Raw genomic sequence first — 18,310 nt, 5'->3', positions numbered from 1 at the left:
AGTCTCTAATCCCTCCCTGATGTGAGGATAAATATTTGCTATTTCTACTTAACCTGACATCAGCAATTCTTTTAAAGTGCTTAGAAAAAGGAAGATATTTTGTGTAGCAGAGTGTTTTTAACACTGAATTATGAGGCCCCTTCTGTTCACATAAAAATACATTTTAACTGGTCAAGTTATGCTCCAAAGGACACCATTCATTCATTCTTATCACACAGTTACTTTAACCTAGGCTGTTTCCAGTGTTTCAGTTTTGTAGACTAGATAGAAATTATAAAAGAAAGCATTTTTAAGTTGTTTGATTCCTCTTCACCCCTGTCAGCTTTTATTTCAGAATTTTTTATGGCATCATATTTTGTCAACTATAAAATAACATTTTTAATTGGATTATATTTTCTTTCATATGATTTATTAATTATAATTTTTTTATTAGTTTGTTTGGAATTTTTTGTTTATTTACAAGCATTCAAGTGATATGAATCAGAGCACATTTACATAGGGGGGTTTTTCCAAGTTTTTCCATTATCTGTAATTTTTAGGAAGATTAATAGCTTACAGATTATCTAAATATTATTACCTTTTTCTTTGTACAGCTGTTTATAAGCATTTAATGTTAGCATAGACACGGTTAATTGATCCTAATGCAGGTCAGACTCACAACTGTATGGTAACTGCAGTTTATTTCATGTCAATAATCTGTTTTGTGACTTGGTCATTTATTTTGACATTGTGAGCAGCAGTTTGTTAGGTCATGGTGACATGAAGAGGTATATGTCAGCAGACAGTTTTTTAATATTTTTTGTCTGTCATAGTGGAAACTGCAGAAGAAATAGGTGTTCTATTGCTTAAGGAAGCTTCTGCAGACACTTTTAGACCTCTGCTCATCTCAAATTTCTTTTCTATAAAAAGCTGTATAGTACATTAGCATATATTAATATAAGAGTATATAACACAGACCACAAAGTAATAGATAAATGAGAACCAAAAACTGATTTGCTAGTGAAAAGAATGTTGCTGTCCCATTAATATAAATTCACTTTTTGTTTCACTATCAAATTCTAGACTAAAAGAAATTTAACCATGGTGATAATAAGTGGTGAAAAAGCAATAAAACACTAACAGAAATATTTTTTATAAATTTTAAAAATCATGAACAAGAGTTTCTCCCTTTCCCTCTGCTCTAGTGTTTCTATTTAGCTGCTGAGAAAGTGAGGCTTGCCAGTGCTTGTTATATTCTTCCACTAACCTTCTTTCTGCTCTTTTTGATTTGATATGCTGATACTAGACATTCATATTTTTGAGTTAAGGCAGCAACAAATTATATCACTGTGAAGTGTTACCCATTGCAGGAGCAAAACCAATGCAAATCCCCTTGTTTTCTAGATAAACCAGTTTTAAACATCAAAGCTTATGTGTGATAGAGAGTATATGGATGCTATAGTGCCAGGTGCAAGTATAACCAAAGTATTGGTCAGACCATTCTGGGTATAGGTATCCAGTTTTCATAATTGGTGTCTTAGTATATTTTAGTAATGTTGCAGTTTGACAATTTCTATCTCTGTTTTTACTGACAGTCAGTGTTGTCCATTCAGAATCCCTGTATCCCTCATGGATCACACTTCCTAGCCTTTAGATGAGCCTGAGATCAGGCAAACTCATTCCCCATTCCCTTTCCACTGGTGCTCACCACATCCAGTAATTACTTTAGGGCACCCACACAATTGGACTCACATCTTTGGTACCCTACATGTTGTCTCCAGGATCTTTCTGTGCTGCACTCAGAAAGTCTGCAGGGGCAAATGCAGGTCCACTGCATTTTTCTGGATTATTTGCCAGAAATGCCAGTAATGCCTCTTATTGGTTTATGAAAATGGCCAAAATTAATGATGAGCAAGAGATAACAAAGAGTGGAAGGAAAATGTGGAGCAAATGCAAATGTTGTATTAGTGAAGCCTGTAGTATGAATCACAGGCATTTTCTCATACTTCTGGAGTTCCAGTGAGAGGGTGCCTGGATTAAATAAACTCCTCAGTCTATTTTCTCCTCTTTTTGGATCCACTCTTAGGTGTTCCCACTGTTATGCAGAGTTTTTTTATCACCATAAAAATTATGTTTAGATATAGAAATTAAAGGAGCTTGTGCCCAACATCTCTCTCAGTAAGTTAGAGAAAACAGCATGGATAATAATGTACTGTATCATGAATAGTAATGTACTCTATCATGCATTCTTAAATTTCCATATGCATACTCCAGACCTGCTCAGTTTCTTACTGTGGACATGCCAAGGCTCATTTTAAAGAGAATGGCTTAAAGCTGTTCTAGGCTGCATCCTTTATTCTGAGGATTTCTAATTATGCAAGTTCAACAAAAAGGGTGCTAACCATGGATTCTCTAAATTCAAATATTGTTTCACAGCTTTTTCAAGTTGGTGACCTTTCCTTTAAAGTTAAAACTTTGTAAAAAATGTTGGTGTGCTGTTCTAGCTTTAGCTTTTATGTAAGCCAAATGATTGGCAGATACTTTGGACTGACAAAGAAGTAGGGAGTAATTTTGATATTTTTAAAATTTTTTCCCCCACAATAGTTTTAAGAAATGTTGAACATCTGGCATCTAGATCACTTTTTTTCACCAACTCTGCTCTGAAATTTGACCTCAATCCATGACTTATTATTGAGAAAAGAAGTCTAGACCTTTGCCATCTTAGCTTTTGACTTGAAACTAAGGCAAGCCATAACTAAGGAGAAACAGCTTCAGGGTAACTGGAAAACATGGAATATTAAGAACTAGTCTTGCAGCTGCTTTTTGGAGATGACTTTGTTTGTCTGCAGCTTCAGTGAGGTGTACTGCACAAAGGTGAAACTGAATCCTGGCCCAGGGAAAACCAGAGCAAACCAAGGCATAACAGTTCTTAAAGCCTGCTCCTTCTTGCTGTCTTGGTCATGTATCTGTGTTTCAGATTTACCAAGAGGGCTGGTATGACTTATTCTGTAGGAAATCTGAACTATACACGAGCCCTGAAATAAGAATACTGCCTGTAGACTAGAACTGTCTTTTAGTCTTTTCAACTATTGCTTGTCTAATTACAGCCATATCTCAGGTGCACATATACCAGAAGGTTAACATAGCTATGAATCCCTTTTCACTCATCCCTGTCAGTGTGGGTATCCCAGGTGCCTGATGTGGAAACACAATTATACACCAGTCCTACTCAGATGGGATTTTTGCCCAGCCTTTTATGTACTAATGAGATAATGTGCATTATTAGTTCCTGAACTTTGATATGAATAGAAGTGGTGCTGGGCACAGGAAGCTCCTTGGTGTGCTTTTAACATGAATGTTATTGTACATCTGTAACTCAGTAATTAGAATATCCCAATTAACATACCAAAGGCTTTTGGGGATGTTAAAGTTTTTTTTTGCTAGGATACATTTAAGCCATGCAATTTGAAGCTTAATATATTATCAATGCAATTAAAGCCATCCTCATATCAGCTGCAGAGGAAGGTATATCTTCAGCCATTTTCACAAACAGAAGGTGGCATAAGATGACATGTTTTTGTGAAATGATACTATAATGAGGACTATAAATGATACCATAAACAGGACTATTTTGTCCTGTACATACAGGTTTTGGTCAGTAATGTCAATGTAACTGTTATTAGTGAGATCTCAAGAAAATCATGACTTAATAACTGTACCTTCCTTTTATCAGATTTTTTACTTTGTGTGAATGGGTTATCTCAAGAAAATTATTTATTTAACACTTCTCTTTTGCAAATAAATGTGTGTGTTTCATATCTAGATGGATCCAGTTCTAGAAAAGCACAGAGAACAATTGGTTATTGAAGTTGGCAGAAAACTGGACAAAGCCCGCATGATTCGCTTTGAAGAACGGACTGGCTTTTTTTCTTCAACAGATTTAGGCAGAACTGCCAGCCACTACTATATTAAATACAACACTATAGAGGTAAAAGATGACATCCTATTTCTGGAGGGTCTTTTCCTTCTTTTTTACCATATGTCTAAAATTGTTGTAAGATATTACAGAATATGTAGCTGATTTGTTCACTGTATTTTCAAATCGTATTTACAGAAATGGGGGGAGAGGAAATTGGAAAAAGAAAGAAAGTAAATATCAAGCCATACTGAAAAATTAGACAGTGTGAAGTGAGATTTGGAATTTCTATAGTGTTTTTTACTTCTATTAGGAGAAATATAAAAAACATTTGGATATTCATGGTGTATGCAACCTTTAGTACATGATAGCACATTGTAGGTTACTGTCTGATAACAGATGACCTTCTCTGGGAGAAAGTCCTATCACATTGAAAGCCTTGAAGAACTTTTGGCACTGTAATCAGATTGTGTTGTAAACATGTACAAAATTTTGTAGTATTATAAACTTGATTTGATGTACAGATTCATCTTAAAACATTTACTTTTTTAGTGAATAAGTGCTTTTCTTGAATAAAAACTGAAGACACAGCATTAATCATTTTTAACTGTTTACTGTCACTGTGCATAATTAGTCTCACATATTTATTCAGCCAGATATATCCTAGACTTTTTTAAGTGGCCACATTGCATGTCTCTTGATTTTGGGGCCAAAGCACTGGGGGGGGCTGTTTTCCTGAAACTGCTGAAAAGTCATTATGGAATTAAATTGCATCACCCTGGTCTTCTATTACTTGCATTTTAGCCTTGTGTGCCTTTTAAACTCTTGGCTAAGGTTTTTTTGTTTTCTGCTATATGTGTATTTTTTTTTTCAGTGACATATCAATTTTTTTTATTTTTAATAGACTTTCAATGAATTGTTTGATGCTCATAAAACCGAAGGCGATATTCTTGCTATAGTATCAAAAGCTGAAGAGTTTGAACAGATAAAGGTAATGTTAAAGAAAGTCTTGAAACTAGGCACTTCTGTAGTACTTGCTCCATAAATTTTGTTTACAGATACAAGTTTTGTTAAATGCTAAGCACCATTATAAAATGTTTTCTAAGTAAACATAATATGCTGTCGCTCAAATTTATACATCGTTCAGCTTGAATGATAGTGCACATTTAGTAACTAGTTATGGATCTTTGAGTAATTCTTTTAAATGCTTTTAAGAACTTTTCAGCTCTTCAATTATTAACAGGTGAAGCTAAGTGTCCTTTTGAATAGTGTACCTAGGGATGAGATAGTTTTTCTGTTTGAAGTTTAAAGCATTATTGGATGTCTCCTTGAACAGTTTGCTCTATCAGGAAGGAGGCAGGACTCACTGAAGTGAACTCTGATATATTTTCTGCAGGGAACAGTATTAGATTGGCAGAATGATAAATTCTCATAAATTCAAATCAGAAATCTAGAAAGTTGTCATAACAGATTTTATGCAGGCTAGAAGATTACTGAGCTATTGCACTCGGTTCAATTCCAACCTCCCTTTTTGCCTCCCGTGTGGGTCGGACACGAGGCAATGCATTCCAAGCTGGCATGAGCTTGTTTGCCCATGCTTCCGTCTCACAGAGGTACGAGCCAGGCTCCACAGGGTTTGTTAGCTTGGGCTCATTGCCATTTTACTACAATTATACAACTTGCAGATCAGAGCTGGCTCTCATTCACCTGGCTCTGCGAGCTGGCAGTGTGAATCCCTCACCATCTACATATTTACATATTTGCACACATTGTCTGGGTATTACCATCTCTTTATCTAATGGAGAAATTCTATTTTGCTGTAATCTCTTCTATTATAGAAGATAATAAGCAGCGAGGTTTCACAGTCATACATGGAACATTTTCCAAGCTAGAAGGTTTTTTTTACGATAGTGATATTGCTTGACTAGGTCTAAATTTAGCGTAATTTAATATTTAAAAGGAAAGCATATGGAAAATATGATGTGATATGTTTCTGTATTTTTAATAAAGTTAGTAGTGATGCTTCTTGACTAAAGCACAGTTTTTCTAGTTTACTTTCTCAGATTTATGTGTTATGGTATCAGTGCACTGTCATTTCCAGATTTTTGTGATTAATTTGCTGTACAGTTCTGAATGTTAAAAATATCTGGTTTTTACAAGAATAACTCAGGATTTGCCCCTCTATGTGATAGAAATTGTGACTTTTGACAAATAAATCATGTTTCCATAAAGCCTTTAAAAATTCTGAATTTTGAAATATGTAACTCACCATTAGCTGAAATACAGATCTGGATTAGACCTGTACTGTGCTGTGCAAGAGCAGAAAAAAATTATCAAAAATGCTGTTGTAAGCAAAGCATAGTATTCCCCTGAAAACTGAGTAATCTGTGATGGTTCTGTACTTCATGTGTTTCTTTCCTGTGGGACTAGTGACTAGAAAGTTGGGGATTTTAACCCAATTGTCTTAGGGTCTTTTGTATGTCAGGTAGTCAGGTCCAAATGAAAATTACTTTCAGATGGTTCCCTGCAGGGACCAAACATTTACCCTCTTTAAATAAGTTTTACACTAACAGACTATCAGTAAGTCAAAGAATATGTAGATTTATGCTAGTTCTGCCATGTAAGGGTCATCAGTTAGAATGTGAAATGTTATGCATTATTCAAACTGTAGATATTAATATTTCTTTACTCATATTAAGACTTAATCTTATTAACAGTGAAAATTTTAATATGATGAATCATAGTACTTCACAGTTTTGTGTTTTAAAATGTATTATTCCACATGCAAACTGTGTAACTATAATGAGTACATTAAATGTTAATTCAAGATTGCCCTAATCCAGATGGACAGAAGTTTTACTCTGGTCAAATAAAAAATAAAATCTCATCAGATGAAGGATGGCAAGGTCACAGGATTCAATTTTTGTGGCATATCAAATTTTTGTATGTCAATGGCAACCTTAATAGATGGTGATGAATAACAAAATGTAATTGTGTCTCTATTAAGATAGTTTCAATTATGGTCTATTAGCTACATTGTGGAAGATATGGGTTTACTGGTGTTTTCTTCTTTTTTTTCTCCTTAAAACTAGAGACTCTATTTAAAAGTAATATTACTGTGTTATAAGGAAAATTTGATTTCAGTGTAAAAATTTTTATCAAATTGCTTCAGCCTCTTCATAATGCCTAATTGTGTTTTAGGTAAGAGAAGAAGAAATAGAAGAGCTGGATACCTTACTAAATGATTTCTGTGAACTTCCTGCTCCAGGAGGTGTGGAAAACAATTATGGAAAAATTAATATCCTCCTTCAAACATACATTAGCAGAGGGGAGATGGACAGCTTCTCCCTTATTTCAGATTCTGCATATGTTGCACAGGTAAAAATAGTATTTTCTACATACTTGTTGCTGTCTTCTGTTATTTTAATTCCCCCAAATATTTACAATTATACAAGTAGACTCTGATCTGCATCTTTTTTGTAAATTTTTGTGCAAGTTTATTTGAAAATCAGAGATTTGTGTTTGTGCATGCATATTATAGCATGTGAGCTGTAATACTTGAGTAGAAAAGTTTTGCCAAAGGTTACCTTGGGAGACTATGGCAGTCTTTGTTAGTTATGAATGTCCTTTTCTGTTTTTAGTACCCATGTAGTCTTATTATATTTAGTTGCTCTAACTGTGATTGCACAGAAATTATATTCTCTAAATTTCAAGGTTTTCTTCTAAATGTGAAGAACTGCTGTAATCTATTTTTATTCTTTGTGTGTTTTTATACTTCATTCTGCAAAATATAATTTGTGTTTGATTCACATAACTTGGTTTACTCACGAAAGATGTGCTATTGTAATTCTGTTACTAGATGTAATCTAGAAAAAATGTGCAGATTCACATACCAGTCTGTGTATTTGTTTGTTGGCTTCATTGGACACCTAAAGGGTTGATTGTAGCACAGCATGTTTAGTTACCACACAGGCATGTACCTGACACAGATCTATTTAGGCAACTGTGACCCAAAAAAAGTTGTACCTTTTAGCCCATCTCTCTCACACTCTTCTTTTGTTTTGTTGTTAGCAGTCAGAGAAGATATGGCATGGAATTATTTTTGTCTCATTCTCACAAAACTGCTGTGGAAAGAATAAATCTAGAAGTTGCATTTAGTTTGTACTAAAGATTATATTTAAATATTTAAAATTATACATAATCTTCAGCAACATTTTCATAGTAGCATAACCTTCTTCAGAAATGTTTGTATTTTGTAGCATGTATGGATATAAATGAGAAATGCTGAATTGATTGTGCACATCAAAAAAATTGTGGTAGTTGCACAGCAAAATAATTTTCAGTATGATCCCTTTAATCTTTGCTTTCAAGGCAATTGCTTTTATTTGTCTGTCTCATTTATAGCATGTTTAGTGAAGCAACATGGTCTTCTGAGATGTTCATAAACTGTACCAGTGCTACAAAGTGTGATTTTTATTTTTTTTTAAACTTTGATAGTGACTATTAATAAAATTATTCATACTTTCTAAGTAAGAAGAATGTGCTTCTTTAGTAACATATGCTTCCTATCACAACCAAATAATTTTCTATTTTTTATTCCTGTTGGCATAGCAGAGCCAGTAGGGAATGATTATATTCTATTCAATGAATCAAGAACATAATTCCTAATCCAGACATAGTATTGGTAGGGGAAAAAAAAAAAAAAAAAAAAGCATAGCTTCATAATACATAATACAGCTTGGAAAGTTTATGAAAGGAGTATCATAACTTAGTTTTTCAGGATAAGGCTGACCTCATTCAAACTTATGTTAATAATTATTTTTCCAAGTCCAAAGCATATTTGTACAGTTTGGTTATGCACTATTCTCAGAATATAGTAAAATGTTTTTTTTTAAAGTCACTACTGTTAGGCTTCTGTGCAAATGTTGTGAAATTCAGTGTGAATTGGATGCTATTATAAAAGCATAAGCTGGAAAAAACAAAACTTGAATTTCCAAATAAAGTGAATTTGCAGGTGTCTATTATATGGGGGGGTACATTAAGTGAATTTGCTTCAGAAGTGATTAATACACAATAAATTTAGAACTCCATAATGTTAGTATAACTGTGATCAAAGTTCTATGGCAGACCTGACACTGCAATTTTAATTGGTTGCACATGTTTCTTTTCATAATTTCACAATGCGGCCATGAGGTAGTTCTGCCACTAGACAGTGATGGAAAAAATAGTTTTCAAAAATGTTTGAAATCAGTTTGAAAAGAAAAATCTATTGTTATGGTTTGTCAAAGATGAGTCTATGGGATCCTTTTCATTTTACAAAGAATATTGAGAGAATTACAACAGTTTTGCTTCCTTTTTTTTTTCCTGATCACTTTCCAGAATGCAGCTCGTATTGTTCGAGCCCTTTTTGAGATTGCCCTGAGGAAGCGCTGGCCTGCCATGACATACCGGCTACTGAACCTCAGCAAAGTCATTGACAAGCGGCTGTGGGGCTGGGTCAGCCCCCTCAGGCAGTTCTCAGCGCTGCCACCATCCGTCCTCTCCAAGCTGGAGGAGAAGAATCTCACCATAGACAAGATGAAGGACATGAGAAAAGATGAGATAGGTGAGAAACCAGCCAGGCTGCTCTGCTTAAACTGTTAAAAACCAATGCGCAAGTAAGAACTAGATCTGAGCCACGCATCAATATTCCCACTCTGGTCTGGAAGCCATGTAGCCACATACCACACATTGATATGGTTTGTCCAATAAAGAAGGTTTTTTCCAGTCTGCACAGCTCTGAGGATAAGGCCAGCTCATGTCCTGGTAGTCACACAGCACAGATGGAAAGGAGATGTCTATTGATAAGTATTTATGTATATATATGTGTATATACATATTTATGTTGACCTGTGTGCTTCCCTTTCTCCTCACCTTACATAGCACACTACTATAAAAGGCATATGTTTACTTTTGCCAGTTGGCACAGTATGGCCTTTTTTTAAACTCTTGACGTGAAAAAGAATAAAACCAGATTATTACATCCAGGTATGCTATCTGTAAATGGCCTTCTTCTGAAAGACTGCATTAATTTTCATTGAACACAGAGAATTCATTGTCACTGGTGTCACTGCAACAAAACCTTAATGGAATTTTTTAAAGGATTTGACAGTCCAATAATGAGAAAATCCACAAGCCTACTGATAGACATAATGACAGTTTCTAGTAAGTCTTTATAAACTGCCCACCAGCTGGTTGAAGTAAAAAAAAAAAAATTCACTCGTAATACATTTCTTTTTCCTTTGTGTATTTTTTTTATTTGGACTTCATTGCACCTGCTATTGCCAACCTGTTGATAAACAAACTGGCATTTTTGAAAAATCTAATTTTAGAATAAAAATACCATTCATACTCACTGCTTAGAAGCTGTCACGTCTAGCTTAATATTTCTTTCATTTGCAGGAGAACATATTCCTAGCTTAGAAAACTTTGTAATGTGCCTAATCTAGGCTGGAAAAAGTTAAATATGTTAAAGCTTGCAGAATTAGAGGCTATATTTTCATTTAATAAGTTAAACCAAAAGACTATGACAAAATTCTAGATGCTTAGTATAACTGCTTTTTAATATAGTAATACTAAATATATTAAAAGCATAGCATTTTATTTTAAGTGCTTGCATTATCATTTTTTATTCAGAAGTGCTATAGCATTTTTAAATTCACATCTGTTAATTTTCTGTGTATTTGTGATGTCTTTTAGTGCTTCGTGTTCTTTTCCATTAATTGTATTAGTGGGTTTTTTTTATTTTGTTGGTGGTGGTTGGTTATGTGGAGCTGTTTTTAGTTTGGGGTTTTTTTGTTTTTGTTTTGGTTTGGCTTTTTTTATTTGTTTTTTCTCCCCACACCCTCACTTTAAAAGCTGGACATTTTGTGTAAAAATACAAAACCAGTTTTGCTTCCTTCAACATATTGGAACCAGTATTGACAAGATGGAAATGTATCTATATATACCTGCAATTTGTCTAGTTTTGGTTTATATTAACTTAGTTTGAATGTAGATGAGACATGGGATTTGGCTGTGAAAATAGGTCACTGCTGACTGTACATAATGATATTTCATGTTCTTCAGTCTTATAAATATCAAAGAAAGTTGATCTGTGTATCTCTGTGAAGTAGTTTCTTGGCACATTTCCTCCTGTCTGGCCTCTCTTTCTAAAGCATGTGAAGGAAGTCACCTTATTTTTATTTTTAATTCTAAGCTATTTTGAAATGAGAAAAGGCACAACTTCCAGGTACTGCCTTGTTTTCTTACTCCACAGGACTAGTTTCAGTCTTAGTGTTTCTTGCTTTTTAAATGTTATTGAGACCTTGGAGATAGAATAGCAAAGACAGGAGCTAGCTGGCTAACTCAGCCCATGTCTTAGGGGGAGATGAAAGCATCAGATGGGTGTGTAGAGCATGTTGTGTGCATAGATCCTGGATTCCAGGGTACCATGAATTGATCAACACCAGTCTGTGAGCTATTGCAATGTAACCATGGAGTTTCCAGAAAGCCAGGAAATCACTGTTAGCTGAGATAAACAGCCCCTTTGTTTTCAGAATGCAGATGAAAAACATTTTAGAATAATCAGGATTTATGGTTTTTTCAGGCATGCCTATTTTCTTAGCCTTTGTTCAGAAGGTTTTAATATCTCTTAAATGCCATTGATGGTTTCTCATAATATGACTACTAAAAAAAAAGAGGGGGCTTAGGGGAGAGAGTTTTATCATATTTTTTCATATTTATCATATTTTCCCCTATTACCTAATTGTAAAAGAACCTCAGTGCTGTCCTGTACACACTCACCTCACATATTGTGATAAAGAAAGTGATTTTTGCAATGAAAAAGTATGCTTGCCTACATAGGTTTTTTGATTCATATCTTTGAATATTTCTCATCTGCCTTTATTTAACATGATTTCTGAAGTTTTACCTCTCATTACATAAGCTGGTCACTGTGCAAGTGTGCTGTAATGCTGCATATATCATCAGTGTACCAAACTAAGGGCTTTGGTTTTTAATAACCCACTTGTTAGAGGTGCAATTCTTTTACTGACTGCATATTAAACTGATTAAATATGTATTAAAACTTTTGGTCAGGGGTTTGATTCTCAAGCAAGGTCACCATTTATTACTTCAGAGTATAAACACCTGTGTGAGACAAATCTGCCAATTTGTAAAATAAGAAAAACTGGAAAGGGAAAGTCAGTATCAATTTTAAAAAAATCACGGTTTCATGGTGCTATTCTCATAAATGTCTTGTAATTGCAAGAAAAGATATCACTTTTTCATTTGCACATAATGCAAATAATAGGACTTCTCCTTTTTAAAATTTATTAATGTTTTTTTAAATGGGCAATTACACCCAGAATTACATAATAATACCAGAAAATATCAGCAGCAATTGGTAAAGGAGATTTCAACAGGGAGTATTTGTTACCATCACAATTAAAATCTAAAATATGCTCCACGTAATTACAATAACAATTTCAGTGGAAAGGTAGTAAATAAGCCACGTTTTCCTAAATAAGCCAGAAGGTGAAATAATGTTAGTAAAAAAATAAATTGCTGCTGCATACTTTGCTTTATATTCAAAATGAAGAGCAAGAGAAGAGAGATTTGAGCTGTAAAATACAAGTAGGACATTTTTCTAAATAAATAAAATCCCTTTATTGGTTTAGTCACCATGATTACAATAGAAAACAAAAAAAAAAAAACAGCATTTAGTTTTTCCTTTGTCTCAGTTACACACTGGTATATTCTGACAGATCAGAGCTGCTGTGAGATGTTTACTTATGTGCATTTTTAACCTACTAAGTACCTTCGTTCAGTTTTATGAAAAGCATTTCTGCTACACAGAAATTGTAGAAGTTTGAATTAAATAAAATGTTGGTATTTGTGCTCTGAAAAAGAACTGTATGGCTTGGTAAGAGCCTGGTCAACAAGTCAGTGAAGGAGAGGGAACTAGCTTGACATAATGTTTGCAGCGTGAATTCTTAATAGTTATTTTAACCCCTTAGTTATAACCAACAAGGGGGTTAATACTGATTTTCCAAGGCTCTAAATTGCTAATTCAAGTTAAGTATTACAAAATATTCAGACATGCCAGGTCAAGAGAGTCAGACATTTACGTACCCAGGAGCAAAACAAGCAAGCAATAATACTTCTCTCTAAAAGCCTATTTGAAAGTCAGAATTGCATGCTTTTTCCTGGAAATGCAAATTCGTTACACCTGATGTTTTCTTGGCAGGTCATATGCTGCATCATGTGAAAATTGGGTTAAAGGTAAAACAGTGTGTCCATCAAATACCCTCCATCATAATGGAAGCAACCATCCAGCCAATCACCCGCACGGTGCTCCGAGTTCGGCTGAACATCACTCCCGACTTCACCTGGAATGACCAGGTAAAAAAGTAGGGATGAGGAGGCAAGAGGAGAGGCATTGGTTTAGCTTCAGTAAAGGGGATGATCACTGGGAGTCCATAGCTTTTTGAATTAAAAAAAAAAAAAAAAAAATTAGCTAAAAGGCAAATTTGATAATAGGAATGGGATGACCTTTATTACTCCTGTTGAAGAAAGCTGGCAAAGATCATTTTAATTTCTGTTAATCCTTGTAAGATTGGGCTGTGTATAGCATGTTAAGGCAAATGCTTAATACTGAATATTTACAATAGTCACCCACAGACTAATGTTATGTGCCCAGAAAGGAGAAGCAAGAGAGAGACATGAATGGCTCTCTGAACTATGAATGAATGTAAAACACAGAAAAGCTTTGAAATGCAGTTCATGTATGCCAGGTTCTCTTGTTCCTCCTGGCTTGACAAATATACATTCACAATATCAGTGCCTTTTTCTGCTGGGGCTTGTCTGAACAAAAGATATGAGATATGTTTGGAATTACGTTCATCTGTATTTTATAGTGCAAATTTATATGAAAGGAGTTGTGCCAGTTGCACATTTAGCTATGCACACATCCTTTGATTCAAAATCTGTTCATTAGAAATTCATTTAAGATAAACCTAAATGAAACATAAATGTCCACATGGGGGCATTGTATTGTTGCTGTTACTTCTGAAACTTTATACAGAAAAAAAAGGCACACATAATTTCCTTCTTTTAGACTTATGAGATTTATGCTTAAGGTAAATTATTTTGAAATGTGGATATTAAATATTTGTTCTTTTATTTAAAATTAATTTTAAGAACTCTTCAATTACAATTTTACCTCAATCATAATTAAATGAGCGTTTTATTCCACAAATAACTAAATTACTTTAGGATTTATTTTCCCTGATGGAAGGTGTTTTATTTTCTTGTGGAAGTTTCACCAAGTTATTTTATAAATGGGAGATTAGCAATCAAAATATAGAAAGCTTGATTTTGCTTGCCACCTGGAATTATTGAAGAAATATTTGAATGAATTCCTAACATGAATTCCTACATGATTTTTTTTGCTTTATTTATGTGCAATAATTCAGAAGGAAAATAAAGCATTACTTTTTAGGATCGAAAAAAAAATTTATTGTTCAGTCTTCTATCCACTTTAATCTGCTACAGACAAAAAAAACAGTGTTCTTCATATAAAACTTTATCTTAATACAAAGTAATTTCTCTATCCTTTTTTATATCTCTGTAGGTTGAAAAGGGGTTCACACAAAATTATACTCTTGTTTTGATTCTGAACTTTTAAATTTAGAACAAGATTTTGCCACAAGGCTATTTTCTGCCATGACCACTTTACACAGTTTTTCTGATGATTGCTTTGAAAGCATTATGATTGTTTTATCAATTAAGTTTATGAAGATGTTTTTATGTGAATTTTTATTGGCAATCATAAGAACTTGGAAAAAGTTTTTTTTCTTTTATTTTTTTTTATTTCTGTAATATGGTGTTGATTTTCCTGTTTCTTCAGTAAATGAAGCTTCTATCACAGTAAATAACTAAAGCTGTTAAATTTTAATAGTCTCTGAAAATGAATAACTGTCTTAAATTCAAGCATAGACACTCTGAAAGTGTTCCTCTATCATTAAAATTTTTTAACAAGCTTCTCAGAAGATGGCTATAGAAGCTTAGCAGTATACCTGTAATTGGTACAAAAGTCAGTTGCTAGAAAATTCCATCTAAAGAATTGCAGTAATCAAATAAAACCAGTTATGAAAAGTTTAAATACCGTGCTTAGCTGAAATAGCCTGTTTGGCTAATATTTCATGGTTTTAAGATTGTTCCTTTACCTGCACAATTAATCCTATAACGATCCCATCACAAACTTTGTGCTTGACATTACAAGAGAAAGAAGAGACGTTTTTGTGGTAGTGAGATATGACATCAACTTGGTCTTTAGTTTTCAGTACAGGGAGCCCTTAAGCTCAGTAAAAACATGTGAGCCAAATCCCAGATTTTTATTCTATTGTTAGAAGCAAAGGACTGTAAACATACCCAGACAGAGCAATTAAGCCTTAATGCATCCAGGAGGAGTCCAGCAGAAATGCAGAATAATGCAAGCAGTATTAATTAGCTGAGTCATAGATCAGACATATCGTTTTAGGGTGATGGTTGCCCAAAATACAGATAATGTGCCAGTTCTTAGAAGCTTTTCAGAGTTCTTGAGAATTATTACTGGAGAAGATCTTATGTTTCCTGTTCCCAGATTGTCCTACTTATCCCATGCAGTTTTTTATGGTACTTTCCAAAATTAGGTTGCTATTATAGTTAATAATAAAATTTCTGAGCTTTGAACTTAATTGTCTTCCTCAATTCTCTTATCTCTTTTAAATGCTTCTAAACCCTGATGAAATAAGTCTCACTGTCACTTTGCAAAATGTCACCTGCGTATTTTTTCAGTTTCACTGCTTCAGTTCCCCAATGAAGCTGCTACTGAAATTCAAATGGAATAAAAATGAATGAATGTCCATCTATTTGTCTGTTGTGCATCTGTGGTAAAAAAGAAGGAAAAGCACCTTAGTTTTACTCTTTATGCATAATTTAGTCTTCACAAACCAGTAAAGACTGTTTTCTGACGCAGACAGTAACGAATTATGCTGAAAATGATGTGTGCTGTGTGAATCAATACCAGATTCCTGGAGCATTAAAATTGCCATTAGAAGCAACTATGCACTTTGTCTTTTTTTCTATTAAGTTTAGGAAAAATTCCAACTTTTTTTTCATTCCTGGTTGTGCAGCTTATCAAAGTCCTCACCAGAAACACCAGAAATCTGCATTCATTTAATAGTATGGCTTCCATACTCCTTTAGTATGCATTTTTATTATTTTCCAAGATATTTAAGTAAAATGCTTGTACATTGGCAAAGGTTATTTATTCTGACAAAGAAACAAAAAATCTTAATTTAGCATCCTACCTAGCTATGATTTCTGGTATTGCTGGCATTGCAAAGTAAGGTACACAACAAAGCAAACAAAAATCTGGGTTTAAAAAGACACGTTGCCAGATGGCAAGGAAATCATCACGTGATGGCTCTATTTGTGTTCTCACTTCACCTGTAACAATGGCTACATCTGCAACCTTCTGAATCACTTTCTGTATCTTTCTAGAGAAGGGGGCATGAGAGAGAGGAATGTCACCATTCAGTGTTCAGTTTTTTCCTGAGAGAATGTTTTTGACTGAAAAATGAGCAGACAGTTGCAAATAACAATCTTCTGTACAGAACCCAAAGGCAAAAGCACAGGGAGGAATAAAGGGAATGTGTTCTTTCCTAGGAGCCTAGAGGGAACCCTTGGGGTTAAGTAAATTTTTAAACAGCTGAGGCACTACCTTCAGTTGCATTTGTATCATATCCAATTTTATTATATGTACCTTAAGCAAACCCTTATTGAAGCATAATCTTTAGGCAGACTGATCTGCTTAAAAATGTTATTTTTTTATTACCTCTGATTTCTGTACTTCTGTATTCTTTTATGAGCCTATGTCATTCAGAAATGCATCCTCTATTTCTAGCAAACCCAGAGAATCTTGTTAGAACTAAAGCAAAGCTATCTTTTCTACTCACAAAAGGTACATGGCAGTGTTGGAGAGCCCTGGTGGATTTGGGTAGAAGACCCTACTAATGATCACATTTATCATTCTGAGTACTTCATCATTCAAAAGAAACAGGTAATGAACTTTGTTCAGAATCTCATAGCAAGACAAAAACAAAGTTAGTGAGATGAGGATTTGTCAGGTCAAACAGTGTTTTGACCTAAGCAAATTTTCAAATCAGCAGTACAGCTTTCAAATTCAGATGTACTTGATCAGCTTGGACTTCCACAACAATGTTTTTTATGCTCAAATGTCCTTTCTTCTCTTCCTCCTTTGCTGGAATAGTTATATTCAGGTGATGTAGAAAGACTGCAATGGTTTCATTTGTTAAAGAACAAGATGAAGAGCCAGCCTTGTTTTTATCCGTTGAAGACAGAAAAAAATTCATTCCAGGCAGTAAAATATTTTATAAAGATGCAAACATTTGCACACATACTTTATTGTTTTGTGTTAGCAATGCTTTTGGAAGTGAGGCAAACTATGCTTTTTCAAGTTACTGTTTTTTCTGTGCAATAATTATTCTCTACATATTTGCTTTAGGTCATTACTAAAGAACCTCAGCTGCTGGTGTTCACAATCCCAATTTTTGAACCTCTTCCTTCTCAATATTATATTCGAGCTGTGTCTGATAGATGGTTAGGAGCAGAGGCTGTGTGTATCATAAATTTTCAACATTTGATTCTTCCAGAGAGACATCCACCCCACACAGGTAACTTCAAATTTGATCATTTTACTTTAATTAATGTTGCTCATCTTGGGTTGTATTTTTTTTTTTCTTTTTTTTCTTTTTTTTTTTTTTTTTTTTTTTTTTGTGATGGTGCAATAAAACTATTACTACTGCTTCACTGAAGAAAAATTTATGGAATTTCGCTTCATGATATTTCTTCTCCATCTTTCTAAGATTTTCAATTCCTGAACAAATGCAGGAATTTTGGTTTAGTCTCAGTATAACACCATCCTTTTATTTACTCCAGATTCTCTCTAAATCATAAGAAAACTGAACCTCTCATATAAAACGAAGCAAATCTCTGTGTTATGGTATATCTTAGCTTAATGCTGCAAGATTACCTTTCTTCTGGACTGGCTAAAAATAATCTTAGACTGTCCAATAAATGGCATTCAGCAAAGAACAAACAATGCTAAAATTTTGAAAATATGAAACATTTTACTATTTTTGCTCAGATAAGTTTATCATTGCAAGTACTGTTACAGCACTGAACATCACAGTTCATCTCATCAAGTTGTGGCCTTCCCCTCCCCCTCCTTTTTTAACACTTGGCACAGAAGCATATGTTTGTGTTTTGTTTCTTTTTTTCTGGATGCATAAATTGCTTTATACATTCATTGGGCCTGATGTCACTGTA

At 34.0% G+C, this 18,310-nt stretch overlaps 1 protein-coding gene across 1 annotated transcript in view; it reads left to right on the top strand.

Moving 5' to 3' along the window:
• ASCC3 (activating signal cointegrator 1 complex subunit 3) overlaps positions 1 to 18,310 on the top strand; it is a 248,206-nt gene that overhangs the window by 157,517 nt on the left and 72,379 nt on the right. The window contains exons 18-24 of the mRNA XM_056487382.1: positions 3,803 to 3,967; positions 4,800 to 4,886; positions 7,097 to 7,273; positions 9,275 to 9,500; positions 13,164 to 13,318; positions 16,923 to 17,021; positions 17,487 to 17,655. Of these exons, the coding sequence (XP_056343357.1) occupies positions 3,803 to 3,967; positions 4,800 to 4,886; positions 7,097 to 7,273; positions 9,275 to 9,500; positions 13,164 to 13,318; positions 16,923 to 17,021; positions 17,487 to 17,655 (1,078 nt within the window). The remainder of the gene's footprint in view (positions 1 to 3,802; positions 3,968 to 4,799; positions 4,887 to 7,096; positions 7,274 to 9,274; positions 9,501 to 13,163; positions 13,319 to 16,922; positions 17,022 to 17,486; positions 17,656 to 18,310) is intronic.

This window comes from Oenanthe melanoleuca, chromosome 3 (assembly GCF_029582105.1).
Source record: "Oenanthe melanoleuca isolate GR-GAL-2019-014 chromosome 3, OMel1.0, whole genome shotgun sequence".
Lineage (NCBI taxonomy): Eukaryota > Metazoa > Chordata > Aves > Passeriformes > Muscicapidae > Oenanthe > Oenanthe melanoleuca.
This window is presented reverse-complemented; position numbering and strand designations above follow the sequence as displayed.